This window comes from Numenius arquata, chromosome 6 (assembly GCF_964106895.1).
Source record: "Numenius arquata chromosome 6, bNumArq3.hap1.1, whole genome shotgun sequence".
In the NCBI taxonomy this organism is placed as follows: domain Eukaryota; kingdom Metazoa; phylum Chordata; class Aves; order Charadriiformes; family Scolopacidae; genus Numenius; species Numenius arquata.
In genome coordinates, this window is record NC_133581.1 from 51,065,575 (window position 1) to 51,084,453 (window position 18,879).

An 18,879-nucleotide genomic window follows, 5' to 3' on the forward strand; every position below is an offset into this window, starting at 1 on the left:
TCAAACTGGAACTTCAGTCCGGAAATGTTAAATGAGTACCATATAAGAATCTTTATTATGGAAAATTTGCATCTTAGACTACCTTCAAGCTGTGCAAGCTTTAGGACCTGTCTAGGAGTTTTAATACTCATTGTGTAGTTAGATCTAATCTTCCCATATTTTTCATTCTCATTAAAAAAATATATGTAACAGTAACAAAAAATTGTGTATTAGAATTTGATTTCTTGGCTTAAAACTTTTTTTGTACATTAATGGTTTTCATGACTTCAAATAAACATAAAGGATTGGAATGGAGGACTGTTGGATAATGCATTGTTTTTATTAGTTAGTGAGCCTTTTTCACTATTATTTAATGCTGTCTTAGTACTTTGGGAATTCAACAATTGTTATTTTGCCCTGCATTTTTACAAAATCAATTTTATTGTAGTCTGAATACAGGGAATGATTCAGTCTTTAGAGAGTTCACTGTATTACTGCTAGAAGGATGAAAATTCCTTTAATCTTGTGCAGGTTCATCTAGAGAAAACCTGAAAAATGTATGATTTTTAGTGGTGTGTATGTATAAAAGGAGTAGTCCTTAGAATCTCCCAGAATAACAACTATGGTAGTTACATAATAGCATGTGTGCGTATTTATGAATCTGTATAACCAATATATTAATTAATCTTTTTGTTTATCCATCAAATACCTCTTCCCTTCCACCCTTACCCCATTAGGCTGTCTTGCACTTCCCAAATTGAATCTACAGTTTCTGACTCTTCATGACTACCTGCTGAGAAACTTCAATCTTTTCCGCTTGGAGTCCACCTACGAGATCAGGCAGGACATTGAAGACAGTGTCAGCAGGATGAAACCATGGTAATGTTTATTAGCTGATGCAAACCAGTCAGTTCAACTTCAGTTGTAATCAAAGTGCGTTCAAGAATGAATAACTGATACTGTGTGTGTATAACAAATACATAGTAACAAATGTTTTCTAAATAATTGCATGGATCCTATGTTTCATGCTAACTTCTTCCATGAGGTGTTGCCATGCTGTGGGATGATTTTGTAAGGTTGTGTTGATACTTATCCTTGTAGTTGTGTTAAGACAGTCTGTTGGATGCTGGAAACCAACCTTTGTTGCATTAAGACAGGTGATTTAGTTTTCTGAAAGTACTAAGCCTTGGCTGACATTACAAAATCTGGAAACTTTACCACCACCTCTTCTGGTTTGTGAAGGGTGTTACTGAGTATTCTTGAATTTACCATCTGCCACACTTCGATCCTCTATAGATTTCAGGGGTTCATTTGGTGTGTTCTCTCTTATATTCAGTCGTTGCTTTTTGTTCTCTTTTTCTTTCCTCTCTGTGAATTTTTGTTGGGTTTTTGTTTATTTGTTTTATAAAATCCAGCATAAGTTGCCTTTGTTTCTTGAAATATAGGAGTAAGTCAGTTCATGTTATGCATCAGTTCTGAAATGCAGGATTATGTGAATCTACTTCAATAGCATGTAAAATTAATACTTCTGCTTTTGCCTTAGAGCTGACTGTGAGGTAAATTGTTTCACAGTTTAAAAAAAGAACTAAATCCCTTATCTGATAATGACTAACAGAACGTTGGTGGTTGGGGGGGTGGTTGGTTTGGTTTTTTTCAGGTTATCAGAATATGGAGGTGTGGTCTTTGGTGGATGGGCCAGGATGGCGCAACCCATTGTCTCTTTCACCGTGGTGGAGGTGGCAAAGCCCAATATTGGTGAAAACTGGCCCATGCGAGTACGAGCAGATGTTACAATTAATTTGAATGTCCGAGATAACATCAAAGATGAATGGGAAGGTACTTATATTCTTTGAAATAAGGTGCTCAAAATAGGTGCTCATCAAAATACACTTTGATGTAATCTTATTTTAAGAAAGGTTTTTGGTTTTTTTTTTGTCCAAGATACAAATTTTTCCAGTCTTCATGCACTGTTTAAAAGTCAGTTACTCAAATTCCAAGTCTAAGAAGATTATACTTCCTTAAAGATCGAAATTATTAAAGTATTTACACGTCCGCTGAGGACAGAACATTTGCTCTTTCAGATTGATGTCATTCAGTTTATAACTGTAAAATTCTGCCCTTTATAGGGAATGTAGAAAAGTAACTTAGCATTTTAAATTAATATGTGTGCTGATAATGTAATAATGGAAAAGTAGCGGGGAATGTGATATCTGTCTCACGAGTGAAGAGGACAGATTTTGATTTAATTCAAACCAATGCATTTTAGTAGTTTTCAGTGTATTTGAATATTATTAGGAAGTGTTGACTGTACCAAATACTGTTTCTTATAAGTATCCACAGGCGACACTTCTCTTGCTTGGGGAATTGAACTTTAGTTGACCGTGTTGGCAAGTGGCATAGAAGCATGTACTTGTACTTGGATTATCAGTAAATGTCACTCCCTTCTCTTTTGTTAGAGAAACTTGTTAAATGTGCTGGAGCTGCATAGTGTGATTACAGGTCATGCAGCAAAACGCTAAAGCTGGAGCATGTGATAAATAAGCAGATACAAGTTTGGGAATGTAGATTTCTATTAAAGTAGAGAAGGTGGGAGGATGGCAGCAGACTTCAGTGTGCTGAAGGTAGCTATATAGTGGTGCACCTAGCTTTTTAAATACTAGAACAGCCTCTGTGATTTCAGAAGCCGTAATGCTTTAACTTAATCAAAATTGAGTTAAAGAATTGATGAATCATTGCCCGGTGTAAAGCAGTTTCATCAAGACCTTATTAGGTTGGATAATATCCAGTGAGTAATGAGAAGTTACTTGTCTCATATGAAAAATACAGCATGGGTTTACTAAAAATTTGGAAGGTGTCTTAGATCTGTGAGAATCTGCAGGCATACTAAAGAAAAGGATTAGTGTTTAAAATTACATTAGTTAACTGGAGAAATTGCAATTTAAAAGTAGGGTGTAGTTCAGCAGGGATGAATATTAAGATACTAAACTAAAGCCAGAACAAGTCACTGCACAAATGCATGTTGGGGGAATAACTTGTTAGGCACTAGCTCTGTAGAATGAAAAGAGTCCGAGGACATCGTTGCTCAAAAGCAAATGTGACTCCACAACAATATGTTGCTGCTGAGGAAAAAAGAAAAATACTCAACCAAGTCATATTGGGATTTATAAACTGGAACGTAGCATGGAAAACAAGTAACTTAAGTGACCTTTTACCCTGTTAAGTAGATAACTAAAATAACTATTTAGGATTTTGTGCCCCATTCTAGCCACTGCACTTAAATTGTTGTGGAAAAAATAAAATTGGAGGTTAATCAAGAAGAAACCACTGAGAATAAGAGATTGATGGCACACAACTTTTGAGATAAGACTGAAATTATCTAGGTTGTGTAAGTTAAGTAAGACTATTGAGAGAAGAAAAATCTTGAAATAAATATTTGTTGTCATGAAAGTAAGCAGACATTTTCTCCTTTTCATATGTAAAGTCCTAGCAGATATTAGTGTGCAGGAATAGTGGAAAAGATGACGATATCCTATGGTTCTGTATCCTCTAAGTTAAAGGCATATTTTGAAACAGAACACATCATTCTCTGTAAACAGGTGAGGTTTTATTTAAAAGAAATTTTCATGTATTCTATTGTGTGTATATATATATTAAGGAATGGAAAAAGGAAAGGGCGTTCAATCAAATCACTGAATATTCCTTTTCGGAATCAGGTCTGCGTAAACATGATGTCTGCTTTTTGATTACGGTACGTCCCACACAACCTTATGGCACCAAGTTTGACCGACGACGACCTTTTGTTGAGCAAACTGGTCTGGTGTATGTCAGAGGCTGTGAAATACAGGGCATGTTGGATGAGAAAGGACGTGTTATTGAAGAAGGTATGGCATACCAAAGCTTCTTCAAAATATTTACTTTTTTTCTGCTTTTTTTTTTTTTTTTATTTGTTAACAGCCTAATCATGGACTTGCTTCTCTTTTGAGTAATTCTCTTTGAATTCATTTCCTACCTGAAAAAACAAACTAATTCCATAAGCAGCCTGAGAAAGGTTAACTAGTTTTCCTCTGGTAAAATCTGATATAATTAGATTATTTAATAAATCCATTATATTTTGGGTTTAGGAATAAAATAACTTATATTCAAAAACTCTATTAGAAGTGGGATGAAAACAGGTAATAAGAATGTTTGTAATGCCATGCAGAAATTAGTTTCATCATCTAAATTTGTCTAAATTTCATTTTAAGAATGATTATATATCACTTAAATGAGTGATAATCTGCTTGTAACACTACTTCAAATTCTAATCTTACTGTTTTATTACGGGCAGGCCCTGAACCCAAACCAAGACTTAAAGGGGATTGCAGAACATACAGAGTATTTCTGGACCCAAACCAGTATCAACAAGACATGACCAATACAATCCAAAATGGAGCAGAAGATGTTTATGAGACATTTAATATAATAATGAGAAGAAAACCAAAAGAAAACAATTTCAAGGTAAGGTACTGCTCATTGACTCTAAAGAGTTTGTCTGAATATGCCAGCAGTACTGAGAAATGTTCATTTTAGATGCATGTAGTTAGGCTTTTTAGATGGTGTTGGATCACTTCAGGAAGTCAGAGCATGTCACCTGGTGATAACTTCCCCCTGCAGCTAAGTGTTGAAATGACTGAAAATTGGAACACTCCTACTTCACATGATTATATAAAAAAAGATTAGTGCATAATTTTGGTCTTTTAACCACTAGCCTACAGATCAGTTGTATTCGTCCTTCTGCGTCAAAGGATTATGTGGAACATTTTTGTTACCTGATGTAGTAATGGACTGTAGGAAAAGGAGGAATAACTACTCAAAAGGTGAAAATCAGAGAAACCTGTTAGCTTCTTATTGGCCTTTGAGGGTGTCAGATGAGATTTTTAGCACTGATATATTTGATAGTCCTTAGAGCTTGTATTCTAACTGGAGCTTTGTAGATTGAATGGTGCTTCTTTTCCTGCCCTAATAGTTTTCACACTGTTGCAGTGCATTCTTTGGCATTTTACTTCCTTGGGTACTCATTGTCAAGAGAGCCTTCAAGGAATCTGGTCAGGGTTCAAAATAAAACTGTTGCTATGCATTATGATACTCTATATTGCATGTAAGTAAGATTAAAATTATACACACAACTTTAATTCAGTTTTGCATATAAATTCAGCAAACATTAATGATAAGCTTTCAGGAAGCTTATCAGTAACTTAACTTTCCTTGCCCTCTGTTAAAGGAAAACCAGGAAAGTTCCCCAGCAAAGTTGAAATGTGTATTTGTGTTTCTAGAATTGGGAATTGACATAAATTTAACTTTGTCCAAGTGGTCAATGTTGCCCATAGTAAACTTTTTTGATCAGGTGGCATAATTACACAATCATAGGATCATTCAGGTTACAAGGCAGCTCTGGAGATTATCTAGTCTGAGCCCCCTGCTCAAGCATTGTCACCTGCAGCAGGCTGTCCAGGACCACGTCTAGTTTGGTTTTGAATATCTCCAAGAATTAAGAATCCAAAACTTCTCTGGGCAACCTCTTCTAGTGCTGAATTGTTTTCACAGTAAAAAAAAGTGTTTTCTTGTGTTCAGATGGAATCTAATGTTTTATTTTGTGCCCATTTTCTCCTGTCCTGTCACTGGACACTGCTGAGAAGAGTCTGGATTCCTCATCTTCATCTTTTCCTATCAAGTATTTGTCACATTGATACAATACCCCTTGAGCCGTCTCTTTTCCAGGTTGAACAGTCCCAGCTTTCTTGGCCTCTCCTCCTGTGAAAGATGCTCTGGTTCCTTAATCGTCTTTGTCTCTGCACTGGACTCACTCCAGTAATAAAATGCCTCTGGTTTACTGAGTTTACTGAGGAGCCCATTGCTGAACTGAACACAGTGCTCCCAGTTGGGGGACAGGATGCCATTCAGAGGGACCTGGAGAAACTCAGGAAGTGGCCCCATGTGAACCTCATGAGGTTCAACCAAGGTCAAGTGCAAGGTCCTGCACCTGGGTTGAGGCAACCCCTGATATCGATGCAGGCTGGGGGATAAATGGATTGAGAGCAACCCTGAGGAGAAGGACTCAGGGGTACCAGTGAATGAAAAGCTGGTAATGAGCCAGCAATGTGTGCTCACAGCCCAGAAGGCCAACCATATCCTGGGCTGCATTAAAAGAAGCGTGGCCAGCAGGTCGAGGGAGGTGATTCTGCCCCTCTACTTGCTCTGCTCTGGTGAGACCCCACCTGGAGTACTGCATCCAGCTCTGGAGTCCTCAGCACAAGAGGGACATGGACCTGTTAGAGTGGGTCCAGAGGAGGGCCACAGAAATGATCAGAGAGATGGAACACCTCTCTTATGAAGACAGGCTGAGAGAGTTGGGGTTGTTAGCCCGGAGAAGAGAAAGCTCGGGGGAGACCTTATTGCAGCCTTTCAGTACTTAAAGGGGACTTATAAGGTGGGGACAGACTTTTTACTAGAGCCTGTAGTGATAGGACGAGTAATGGATTTAAACTGAAACAGGATAGATGCAGACTAGATATAAGGAAGAAATTTTTTATGATGAGGGTGGTGAAACACTGGAACTGGTTTCCCAGAGAGGTGGTAGATGCCCCATCCCTGGAAACTTTCAAGGTCAGGTTGGACAGGGCTCTGCGCAACGTGATGTAGTTGAAGGTGTCCCTGCTCATTGCAGAGGGGTTGGACTAGATGACCTTCCAATGCAAACCTTTCTGATTCTGTGATTCAGCCTCAACAGTGCTGAGCAGAGAGGAAGGAGAACCTCTCTTGACCTGCTGGCAACTTCCTAATGCAGCACAAGATACTGTTGGGTTTTTTTGTTGGGAGCAAACGTGAAAATATTTTTTGTATGCTTGCTCAGTTTCTTTGCTGTTAGATCATTTAGACCTTTGAATCTTTAATGTTCCTTAAGTTTTCCATTATGAAAATGCAACATGAACTAAAAACTGCCTTTCTTTTGGTGCCTTAAAATCATGCATTGTGTAATTGAAGTGACTTTCATTTTAAAGGCTTCTTCAGCAACTTCTGTGCAGATGGGTAAAGAGGGAGGCAGGAAGACTTTGCCTTTTTATTTTCTGTATCTGGAAAGATGCTTCTGGTGTGAAACACTAGCTTGCGGTCTGCCCAGAGCATTCTGGTGCCATCCAGCTGTGGATTGGTGGACTGGAAGTACTTCACAGAGGGTCCTTTATAACTCTACTTTAAAACAAAAACCACAAAAAAAAAAAAAAACATTAAAAAAAGAAAACAAACAAACAAACCTACCACCTGGAACTGATTGTTAATGTTGTGTGTCTGTGAGCACAAGTAAGCTCTGCCAAATCCTGTTTGCATGTTGGCACTATAGACTTTTTTTTAATTCGCATTTGTACGCATTTTAAGTGTTGCAGTGAAGTGCTGCTTAAGTTTGCTCAGAATTGCTGTTAGATGTGAGTGTACCTTTCAGATTTGTGCTGTGTACTTGCAGCTCAATTACAGGCAAATCACAATGCAAACCATTCTATGCTGGTTTTACGTAAGTCCCATGCATTTCTTTGTCAAGACAAACTAAGATATTTCCAGATTTTTCACGTCATTACCAGTTTGGGTGCAAGCTTTCCATGTTATCTACAAACTCTTCTAACTTCAGCTGGATAAAAGAAAACAAGGGTATCACCGTGATTAGTGTTGATAGTGTATTGAGTAGATAGAAGGCAGCTTGAAGTTTTAAGCTGAGCTTGTAGGAGAGAAGACAGGAGAACATTTGTGCGGTCTTGGGAAGTTAAGCAGATGAGGCAGCAGTGGAACTGCAAACACAATGTGTTTGCTGGAGCTGACACCACTGTGTCACTACAATTGGTCAGCGGTGTTAGTTCTTACAACACCTAATCCTACTGGTTTTACATATATAGAAGTTACTTTTGAAAAGCTGAAGCGAAGTTTTTGTGATGTCAAAACAGCACATGAGCTGTTAGGGACATATTTCTTAATCTTTCCTCTGAGAAATCAATCATCTAGATTTAGAAAGATGACCTGAAGAAGTTTTCCGATTTATTTGTGCTTTTGTTAGCACAAATATGTTATGCTATGCTTAGTATGCATTTAAGCCAGAATCACTTGTTTTATATTTGCAACAAAAATAAATATTTTCAGTTAATATGGGACTCGTCCATCAGTATATCTTGGGCCTCTGAAGTAATTGCAGGACCTTCAGACTTCAGAAGTTCAGTGCAGGACCTCTCATTTAGTTAAAATGCACAGCCTCTGTGCAAGTCTGAAATCTGGAGTTTTTACAGAAGATGGAAAGGAGAGAAAATTCCGACATAACCACAGATGAGTAGAGAAATTAATTTGGGGATGAAGGGCAAGCTTTTGGAGGGAAACTTTAGCTGGCTGCAGGGATGAAATCTCTAGGTTTGAAGAAGAAACTTTAAGCTGCGTGAGGGTGTTCTTGAATTTATTAGATTTCCAGTGAAAAATGAGTCTAGGTTTTAGGGTGGCTGAGGCATCCATTTGCCACACAGTTGTGCATTACACTAAATACCATTTTTGTGCTGTTCAAACTAAAGAATAATTGTTTTAAAACACCCTGTGTCTGTAGTCTTCAAAAAGCCTGACCTAATGCTTACCATTTGCTGCTTCCAGAAATTGGTAGCTCAATCAGTATCCACAAAACTGAAATTGTGTAGAAGAATATGTATTTGGAACGTGTTGGGGACTCTGTGGTGTCATCAGTTGTCTTCTTGGATTAGTAAATTCAGTGGGGAAAGAAAGGGCCAAGAAGCAAGGCAGGTGCAGTTCAAGATTGTACACAGAAACCCAGTGTGTGCCAGGACTACAACCATGCAGAAGTTTCAATGTATTTTTGGTATAAGCAGCTTGACTGTATGAAAGTCCTGGAGAAGAACCTCAAGCAGAAATATGTGTAGCTATTGACAAAATGTGAATCGTTCATTCTAAAACCAGGGCAATAACCTAGGGCCATAGCAGACACTATATTTTGTTCGTAGGTTATTTTGAGCTATGCCTTTTTTTTTTTTTCTCCTCTGACTGTTCTGGAATGAACACTTTACTGATGATTGTGGTCCTCTTTACTAGCTCTTTATTAACAGGATAGTTTAAGAATGACATGGTTTGATGCTGTTCTGTTGCATTTATACACAGTATATATATTGTCTCAACCTAACCAAACACCTGTCAGTTAAAGACTGTTATGTGCTAGCATCTTAGAATAGACTTGTTTAGTCTTCAGTATGTCACACATTCTTGGTAAAAAGTCAATCTCTCTCATAATTTTTTCTATTTTTCTAATTTACAGGCTGTTCTGGAGACTATTAGGAATCTGATGAACACAGATTGTGTGGTTCCTGACTGGCTGCATGACATCATTCTCGGATACGGAGACCCAAGTAGTGCACACTATTCGAAAATGCCAAATCAGATTGCAACTCTGGATTTTAATGACACTTTCCTGTCCATTGATCACTTAAGAGCTAGCTTTCCCGGATACAATATTAAAGTGACTGTTGACAACCCAGCTCTCCAAATACCCCCCTTCAGGTGATCTCAAAATTTCAAGTATTCCTGGTCCGGTATTCTTGCTGAAGGGCGTTGTCAGGTGGACTTGAGTTCAGTGGTTGAAAAGAGGTGCCCTTTCTTTTAAGAAAAGGTGTTAATATGTGAATAGTAAGATTTAAATAGTTATATAACAGAGTTAAGTATACTGCAGTTTGGCTCAGGACCAGCTTCTGCTCTGTTCTGTTTAAAATTGCATCAGAGCATTGCTTGTAGATCAGCCTATTGAATATATGGGAAAAGCAACAGTGTGATATAAAATCAAGACACATAGTCGCTTTTGCATTATGGTATCTAGCTTCCTCAAGTTCAGCCTAAAGATTTTTTTAATTACATAGTTCCCTTACATATCTCATTAAAGCAAGCTAAGAACAGCAATTTCAACATCAGTTAAAATTTGAGGTTTTAGAAGCACCATTCACTGAAAATAATTAAGCCTGAAATCACATGGTATTTATTTTAATTTAGAAATGCTTTCTGAAATAGGATGTCTACCTTTGTGACCACTAAATGAGATTTACATGTTTTGTATCAGTGGTGCTGTTGTCCAGCATTTTTAGACTTGACAGTTCTGTCCCCCCCGTGGACCTCCTTGGACTTGGCAACTGAATTTCACAGTGCATGGCGTTGGAGAATAGTTTCTTTAGCTGGACTGAAGAAACTCTGTCTTTTTTCCTGTATAAGTTAATAAGAATTGAAATATATTTCCTTTTGAAGGAATAGATTTGACTGGGAAGGGAGAAGATGCCTTTCCCCCCACAACAGTTAGCTCTCGTCATGGCTAAATTTAGTCTTGAAAAGCAGGGAGATAATCTTCCATGCTTCTTTTTCAAACACTGCCTGTAGAATATGCGTGGAGAAGGCACTAACGCTGTATGATCATGCAAAAGTAGTCTGAAGGTATCAAGACAAGATAGCATGCACAATTTCCCCCAACAAACTGATACTCATTTTCAGTTCATAGATTAAAATGCAGATATTCCTATTTATGAAGAGCTATTGCTCTTCCTTCTGCTGCATTTGTCCTGTAAAGAGACTAAGAGATTTATTGCTGTTAAAGATGTCTGCATTGTTGTCTCAAGATATTTGGATATGCATTGGAATTCCTTCACTGTGACTTATTTCTGAATTAGAGTAGAGAAGCCTGCTAACATATGATACAGAGGGCTATAAAACCAAGTTATTACTGCTGAACAGACAGTGCCAGTGGCTTTCTGTTATAACTTTATTCCTGGCCCTTCCATTTTCATTTATGAACTCTTTGCCTTCAGTATTTTTTCCAGCTGGCTCACTCTCAACTGCTTCTGGCTTTTCAAGCTATGTGAGGAGCACTTCTGATGTACTTTTTGTCAAATATACTTTCTTAAAATTGGCTTCATTGATTTATTTGTCATTTCTTTTCCTTATCCTCATTAATACTTTGTTGTCTGCAGCTCTGGTTTCCCTATTGTGTGAAAGTTTGTCCTAATGGTGAAAAAAAAAAAAAGTCTTTCTGTATAAACTTCTAAGACAGTCTGGTGTCATAGAGAATGTGTTGAAGTGTAGTCTTAAACTATGTGTTACAGGATAACTTTCCCAATAAAGGGTGGTAAAGGAAAGAAAAGAAAAGAAGAGGATGGGAATGAAGAAAAACCTGAAGAAGCTAAAACACTGATTGTAGAGCCTCATGTCATTCCAAACAGGGGACCATATCCATATAATCAACCAAAACGGTAATAAACAGATGCGAACTTAATTACAAATGGTAACACATGCATAGCAGAAATACTTAAAAATACGTTTTCAGAAATACTTAAAAATAATATTGTTGTTTGTAAACAAGTCATTACTGAAAGAAGATTTGAATATGAGACTGGTTTGTTTTACATTTAAATCAAACTAGTCTATTATCTGCTCTCTGTTAAAAAAAAATTCCCTTGAAGAACAGTGAGAAATACTGTCTTTTAGTATTGTTTCAGGACTTCGAACATTAGGAGAATCATACCTAAATAATTTTACAGCATTCTCAGCAAATAATAACTAAAGACAGACAGTCTTTTAGATGGGATGATTTTGTTGTTACATGGACAACATGATTTACTGTTTTGCAAGGTTGTTATGTCTATAAAAAAGTTAATCATTTGCAAGCATGTGGTTCTGAAGAAACATGTAGCCAATTAATTTAAATCAAACTTATTAAAACAATTGCTTTTATCAAAACTCTTGGCAAAATCTATCAGTTCTCTGATCTTGTTTCCCTTTGTTACAGCAATACTATTCAATTTACCCATACTCAGATTGAGGCTATACGTGCAGGAATGCAGCCTGGGCTAACTATGGTAAGAATTCTTTTTAAGGATTTTATACTCTTCTTTTATGTGATTCTGGCTTTAGGTACATTTCTATAACCTTGCTGAGGTCACTTCTATTAATAGTTTAAAAATATGAAAAATTAACATACAAAAGTTCAACATCCTCTCATCTTCACAAAATCATACAGAAACACATTTGATTTCTGTATAACTGTATCCTGTGTTTCAGTGGGTGAAGACTGTTGACAACAACTGAATTTACTTTTTTGGTGGTTGCATTGCTAGTTTTAGAGTGTTAAGCTTTTGCCATGTCTGTTATTTTTGGCTATTTTAAATTACTTGCATCATTTTCAGTTTGATCTAACTCCATTAAAGGAAATGAAAGTCACTGAATTGTCTTCAGGGAGTTTTTTTTTGCTGTCTTGTGAAATGTAATGTACAGTCCTTTATATCCTGCTGACTTCTAGAACTAAGAAGTTACAAACCAAACCAAAGCTGTAGATCTATTCTGAAAGTAATTTTTGACCAGCGAATTTCTGCAAAGGTTTTTTAGGTTTACCACTCTCTATTAGACTTTGAGGACAAGCATCTGTGTCCCAAGGAGGTATAGTCTATCCTGGTAGTGACTCAGTGGAATATTTTAATGACTTTTCTCTGATATTTCTCTGATATATCATCAGTGGTAGATTTTTGAGTAAATAAAAAGAATGGACTTTTTTTTCCTGTTCTTTATATCTGCCTCACCTTATTCTCTTTCAGTTATGTATTTTGATGCTTTTTTTTGCCATTTCACCTAGTCTGTCCTGAGGCTGCTAAACAGCCTCTTTTCTCTTAGGAAGTCTGTTTTCATGGGTTGTGAAACAGTACTTCATAGTACTGTGAAATAGTACTTCGTATGCTGGACTACTGTATTCTTCTTTGGCAGGAATCTTCCTAACTAACTTGAATTAGTCTTTCCTAATTAATTGTATTTGTTCTTGAAGTTCTCAAAAGCCAGCAAGTAATTGCTGTATTACTGTATTCCTCTTAGGCAGGAATCTGCATTAATGTTGGGCTAAGTCTTTCATAGTGTGTGCACCGGTTCTTGAAGTTCACAGAGGCCAGCAAGCAATTGTACATGAAATGAGATTTTTTTATTGTTAATGTTTGATGTCAGTGTCTTGTGAGATTGTTCTGTTTTTTTCCAACTGATTATATTTCTGTATTGTGCAATATTCTGATAAATTGTGTGGGGTTTGTTTTGTTTTTAAACAAAAACTGTTGATTTTTTGTTTGATTTTAATCTATTTTGTTTTGGTTATAGGTGGTGGGTCCACCTGGTACTGGAAAAACTGATGTAGCCGTCCAGATAATATCTAACCTCTATCATAATTTCCCAGAACAACGAACTCTTATAGTTACACACTCTAATCAGGTAAAGTGTCAGTCATGTATGAAATTTTCATGTAATTAAAATCAAGAAGACCAGCAGGTATTGAGGTCAGTAGGTTTGGGATTGTAGTTGTCTCTTAACAATGAAAACTTGAGTTGGCTTGTGTGTGGTTTTGCCAGTTGCATAATGTGAAATTAAACTTTTGAATTTCAGGTTTGTAGTTCTGAGCTATTTATCAGAAGTTTTCAGTATATTTAACTGGTTGGGGCTGGAAATTAGGAATTATTTTGAAAAAGTTGTTACAGTTGCACATTCACTGCATGCCTGCTAGATTTTTGCTAACCAAACCAGCTTTCTTGGACACTGATTGCTCTGTGCTTCATATTTGTAAGGAAAGGGATGAAAGGTAGTAGGTAACTTATCATAGAATCATCATAGAATACCAGGTTGGAAGGGTCCTCAAGAATCATCTCATCCAGCCTTTCTTGGCAAGAGCACAGTCCAGACAAGGTGGCCCAGTACCCTGTCCATCCGAATTTAAAAATATCGAATGATGGGGAACCCCCTGCTTCCCTTTGGGACATTATTCCGATGGCTGACTGTTTTCATTGTGAAAAAATTTTCCTTTTGTGTCCAATTGGAATCTCCCCAGGAGTGATTTGTACCCATTACCTCTCATCTTTTCCACATGACTCCCTGTAAAAAGGGAACCTCCAGCCTCTTTGTCCCCACCCTAAGTACTGGAACGTGGTGATAAGGCATCCCCTAAGCCTTCTTTACTCAAGGCTGAACTAACCTAGTTCTTTCAGCCTCTCCTCATATGACAGGCTTCCCAGTCTTTTGATCATCTTGGTGGCCCTTCTGTGGGACACCAAGGGAGTCCCCCTCTCCAGCCTGTCCACACCTTTTTTGTATAGCGGGGACCAAAACTGAACACAGTATTCGAGATGTGGCCTGACAAGCACGGAGTAGAGTGAGATAATGACTTTTCTGTCTCTGCTGGTGATGCCCGTGTTGATGTAACGCAGCATCCTGTTCGCTTTCTTTGCCGCAGCAGCAAACTATTCAATCATACTGAGCTTGTTGTCCACCAGGACCCCCAGGTTCCTTTCCACAGAGCTGCTTCCCAGCCGGGTAGATCCCAGCCTGTGCTGCACTCCTGGATTGTGTTTTCCCAGGTGCAAGACCTTACACTTGTCCTTGTTGAATTTCATAAGGTTCTTGTTAGCCCACTCTTCTGGCCTATCCGGGTCTTCCTGCAGGGTAGCTCTCCATTCTGAAGTGTCCACTTCCCCACTCAGTTTGGTATCATCAGCAAATTTCATCAGGGTACACCTGATTCCATCATCAAGATCACTTATGAAGATAGTAAACAGCGCTGGGCCCAATACTGATGCCTGGGGGACCCCACATGTGACAGGTTGCCAGCTTGAAAAGGAGCTATTTCCCACCACCCTCGGGGTGCAGCCTGTCAGCCAGTTCCCCACCCACCGCACAGACCACTTGTCTAGACCATAAAACATCAGTTTCTCTGGGAGGAGGCTGTGGTGAACCGTGTCGAAAGCCTTGGAGAAGCCCAGGTAGACAATGTCCACCACTCACCCCTCATCAACCAAGCCGGTTACTTTGTCATAGAAGGCAATCAGGTTTGTCAAGCATGATTTGCCCTTGGTGAATCCATGCTGGCTTTTCCTAATCATGTGCTTCATTTGACTTGTGATAGCCCCCAGGAGGATTTGTTCCATAACCTTCCCAGGGACTGAAGTAAGACTGATGGGCCTGTAATCTCCTGGTTCGTTCTTTAAGCCCTTCTTGTAGATGAGGGTGACATCAGCCTTCTTCCAGTCTTCTGGAATGTCCCCTGATCTCCACGATTTCTCAGAGATTATGGGGAGCAGCCTTGCGATGATGTCTGCCGGGTCCCTTAACACTCGGGTGGATAGCATCAGGGCTCATCAACTTGTAGGGGTCAGGCTCCTGTAATAGCTCACATACGAACAGTTTGTAACCAGTTTGGAAGGATTTGTTTGGAAGCCAGGGTTATCTATTTTCTGGTCTCCCTAATCAGCCTATCTTACCTCAGCTATGAGCTATTTTAGCTGAGTGTACCACTTTGAAAATGTTTAATCTTTTTCCATCAAAGCAAGATCAGGCACTTTGACTGTTGTTCAAAGAATGGTGGATGGGGCTTCATTTTGTTGAGGAGTTTCAAACTGGAGTAATACAGGCCAGCCTACAGTGGGTTGCAGGAGAGTAACAGGTACTGTAGTTGGGAGAAAGGGTTGAGAGCCTGTCTGTTGGGGAGAAAAGGAAGGAAATAATTTGAGGCAGGTAGGAGGCTCTTCTTAACAGACAAGACCAATATGAGAGCGTGACCGTGAAATTGTACTTCAGGAAATAAACTGTATCTCAGCAGGGTTCATTCCCTATGCCTTGACACTGTATTTTAACATATTTGCATGACTTCCAGCTGACATGAAGTACAAATGAAGCTTGCTCATGTTTATTCTTCGTTTCATAACTTGATGATCCAGCACTTACAAACGTAATTACACTAAATTGTACAGCTGTGAGAGAATTGAAGAGTTTAAGGAAGGAGACTAGCACACCTTCAAGTTTAGTTCAGCAAAACTTATTTATCCATATGGAATACAGTTACAGCACCTGCCAGTCAGTACCAGATCATGCTCTTCTAATATACAGTAAAAGTTAAATGGTTTAAAGTCATCTAATGAAATCGGTGTTTGCAAAGTGTGCTTCTTGAGGCAGTTTTATAAACTGATAGCTTTATCAACGAAGTTAACTAGGTGATAGAATCGAATTTTAAAATTGCTTAAAAATCATAAAATGAAATTTAAGTGTTGTATAAAGTATGCAATTACTTTAGTAGAGTTTTAGTAGGCTACATTACCTGTTTTCAAGATTTAGAGCTCTAGTTTCAGTATTAACTTCATGTTTGCTTTGGCTTTCATTTATACCAAAATAGGCATAACTTCCTAGCTGGCTTACCAACAATTCTTCAGTTTTCCCCTCCAAGAGCCTTGGGACTTCTAAAAACTACCTTTTCTCCTGTTCTTGTCAATCTTTAGGCCTTGAACCAGCTGTTTGAAAAAATCATGGCTCTAGACATTGATGAGCGTCACCTGCTGCGTCTGGGTCATGGAGAAGAGGAATTAGAGACAGAGAAAGATTTCAGCAGGTGAGAAAGGAGGTGCTAATGATAAACTCACTTGCATAAATGTTTGAGCAAGATGTATGTGTTGGATCCCTTCTACCTCCCTTGGAAATGAGCAAGGGGCTGTGCGTGGCAAGTTTTACCTTTCTCCTATTATTGCATAGCAGTAATGCAGAGTACACTTGTATTCAATACAGGGTTAAGTAATTTTGGTTCTTATTCACTATAGAAACTGTGTTCTCTTGAGAATCCAAAGGCAGAATCGGGCAGTTGCTTGTTCACAAACTCAACTGCCTGAATAGGTGCAGTTCATTATATTCTGGGCCCATGTGCATTTTATAGAATTGATCTGTTTTGTGAGAGAAAATTGAATACTAAAGGTAGGTTGTTGCAGTTACAAATTTTTTTATGCAAATATATCGCTTCTACTGGCATGGTGAATATTGCATTAATAAATATAAATATAAAATTAAACTTTCTGATTAAATTCTTTAGAATATTGCTTAATTACAAAGTTGCTTATTTTATTGGTAAACAACACATTTTGAAGAATATATATATAAGGAAAGCTATCAAGTCTGTGTCTGTTCAAAGATTTAAGAACCTGTTCTTGTAAATACTTTTACATTAGTCCAATTGACGTCAGTAAGATTACACACATTCATAAATGTAAGCAGGGGTATAAGGGTCATGCACTGGAAATAACTGAACTGTCCAGTACTGGATTATTGTAGCAATACTTTGACCTCAAAAGCTGCAGTAAAAAATTATATATAGTCACTAGAAGCTACCCACATATGCATAGTTGAGTTTCATTTAGCGAACAAAATACCTTGTGATTTTTGGGGGTTTTTATTAAATTTCACTGCTTTGACATAGTCAAATTATTTCAGAAATTTGATAGCCAAAATCTTAGTGAAGTGATGCCATGGCAGATATTTATTTAGTAATATCTGCAGTTTAGTATATTCCTTGAACGGTACTGCTCATCATTAAAAGGGGTTTTCTTTGAGACATTCTACATTGTCTATTTTCATTCTTTTTCAAGGTAGCTCCAGACATTACTGGGAGTCCCGTGGGTTCTGGCAGTTTGGGAGGGAGGGATAAGGGTTGAGGAATATATTTGAAGGTGGGCTGCACTGCTGTGAGAAGAGAACTCTACTTTCCGTTTGCCTTTTGGTTATTTTTAGGTTGCTTCTGAGTTTCTGGTTTTTCTGTGTCAAGCTGCTTTAGAGGGCACAATACTGCTTAAGGAATTTCTACTGCTTGGCAAGCTTGGTGTTCCTTTCTTGCTACCTCTGCAGGCACAGCAAAGCTGGGCAAGGGGTATAAGAACATAAGGTGCAGAGGATCTGATTGAACTGGTGCTGTCACTTAAACACAAAGGGAATCACAGCTAAAGAAAACTTTTTTAGCAATGAATGAATACGTAAAAGAGGGCATATGACTTGAATTGTGAGAAATAAGAGGACATTGGAAGCGTGAGGAAAAAAAACACAACTGGTTGCAGTCACTTGTAATTACAATGGATTAGTTTTGTTGAAGAAGAAAAAACTATTTAGTATTCCAAGGATCTTAACTGTCATAGTTCCTGAGGAACGTTTTTTCTAGTTGTGAACAATATCATATTCAGTTGTCTTCGTAAATTCAAATTTCCAGCTTTAACTACAGCTTTAACTACTCTCACCCTTCTAAGTAAGACAGTGGAACCCATTGTGATTACCAGGGATAGTGGCGGGTCTTTTTTTTTCTGCGCAGAAGGCATATTTTATGACTAGTAAGTTTAATAAGAACTTGAAATTTAGCCTTTATTCACATTTGAGTTTTTAATTGCATATGCATTTTTAAAAGAGTGTCCTGTTCCTCTCAATTCTTTAATTCCACCCATTTATACTACTTTTTAATTTGTTTTCTTTTTAGAAAATGTGATACAATGATTTTTGTTCTTCTTGTACCCCTTCTGGGATGGGAGAAGTGCATGGATTAAGGAAATTGATTTATAAAGGGAAAAAATTGGGCTTGAATTGGGTAAAAGGAGGAAGAATGGAAGGAGTAGTTACAAACTACTCAGTCATAAAAGTTATTGAACTGGCAGCTGTGAATACAGGACCTCCCATGTGTGGATACAGACCTGTCTGTTATGGTGGGCTGAGCATTATTGCAAGACACTTCATATATCGCCAAAGGAAGTCAGCCTTATCGTACTGAAACTTTGGGTATAGGTTCTATTTATGATGCTCTGTAGACTTGTATAACTTGCTCGCGTTTGTGTAACGTGGTATAGCATAATTCCCAAACTGCACATTGAAAGTAATGCTTTTCTGCTTTACAGGTACATTATGAGAATGTTAAGCTTTTATTGACATGATAGGGTAAAAGGAACTTTTTCTACAGTAATGGCTTTTGCATGGCTTTGTAAATTATTAGGTCTCTACTGATAGAAATACTCAGCATATAGCAAATTCTTGGTTTTTGGAACC

The 18,879-nt window shown here is 38.0% G+C and overlaps 1 protein-coding gene across 1 annotated transcript in view; it reads left to right on the top strand.

Moving 5' to 3' along the window:
- The window catches only part of AQR (aquarius intron-binding spliceosomal factor), a 56,678-nt gene that overhangs the window by 18,690 nt on the left and 19,109 nt on the right, over nucleotides 1-18,879 (top strand). The window contains exons 16-24 of the mRNA XM_074150027.1: nucleotides 717-858; nucleotides 1,637-1,815; nucleotides 3,693-3,860; nucleotides 4,307-4,476; nucleotides 9,305-9,546; nucleotides 11,127-11,273; nucleotides 11,810-11,879; nucleotides 13,156-13,266; nucleotides 16,314-16,423. Coding sequence (XP_074006128.1) covers nucleotides 717-858; nucleotides 1,637-1,815; nucleotides 3,693-3,860; nucleotides 4,307-4,476; nucleotides 9,305-9,546; nucleotides 11,127-11,273; nucleotides 11,810-11,879; nucleotides 13,156-13,266; nucleotides 16,314-16,423 — 1,339 coding nt within the window. The remainder of the gene's footprint in view (nucleotides 1-716; nucleotides 859-1,636; nucleotides 1,816-3,692; nucleotides 3,861-4,306; nucleotides 4,477-9,304; nucleotides 9,547-11,126; nucleotides 11,274-11,809; nucleotides 11,880-13,155; nucleotides 13,267-16,313; nucleotides 16,424-18,879) is intronic.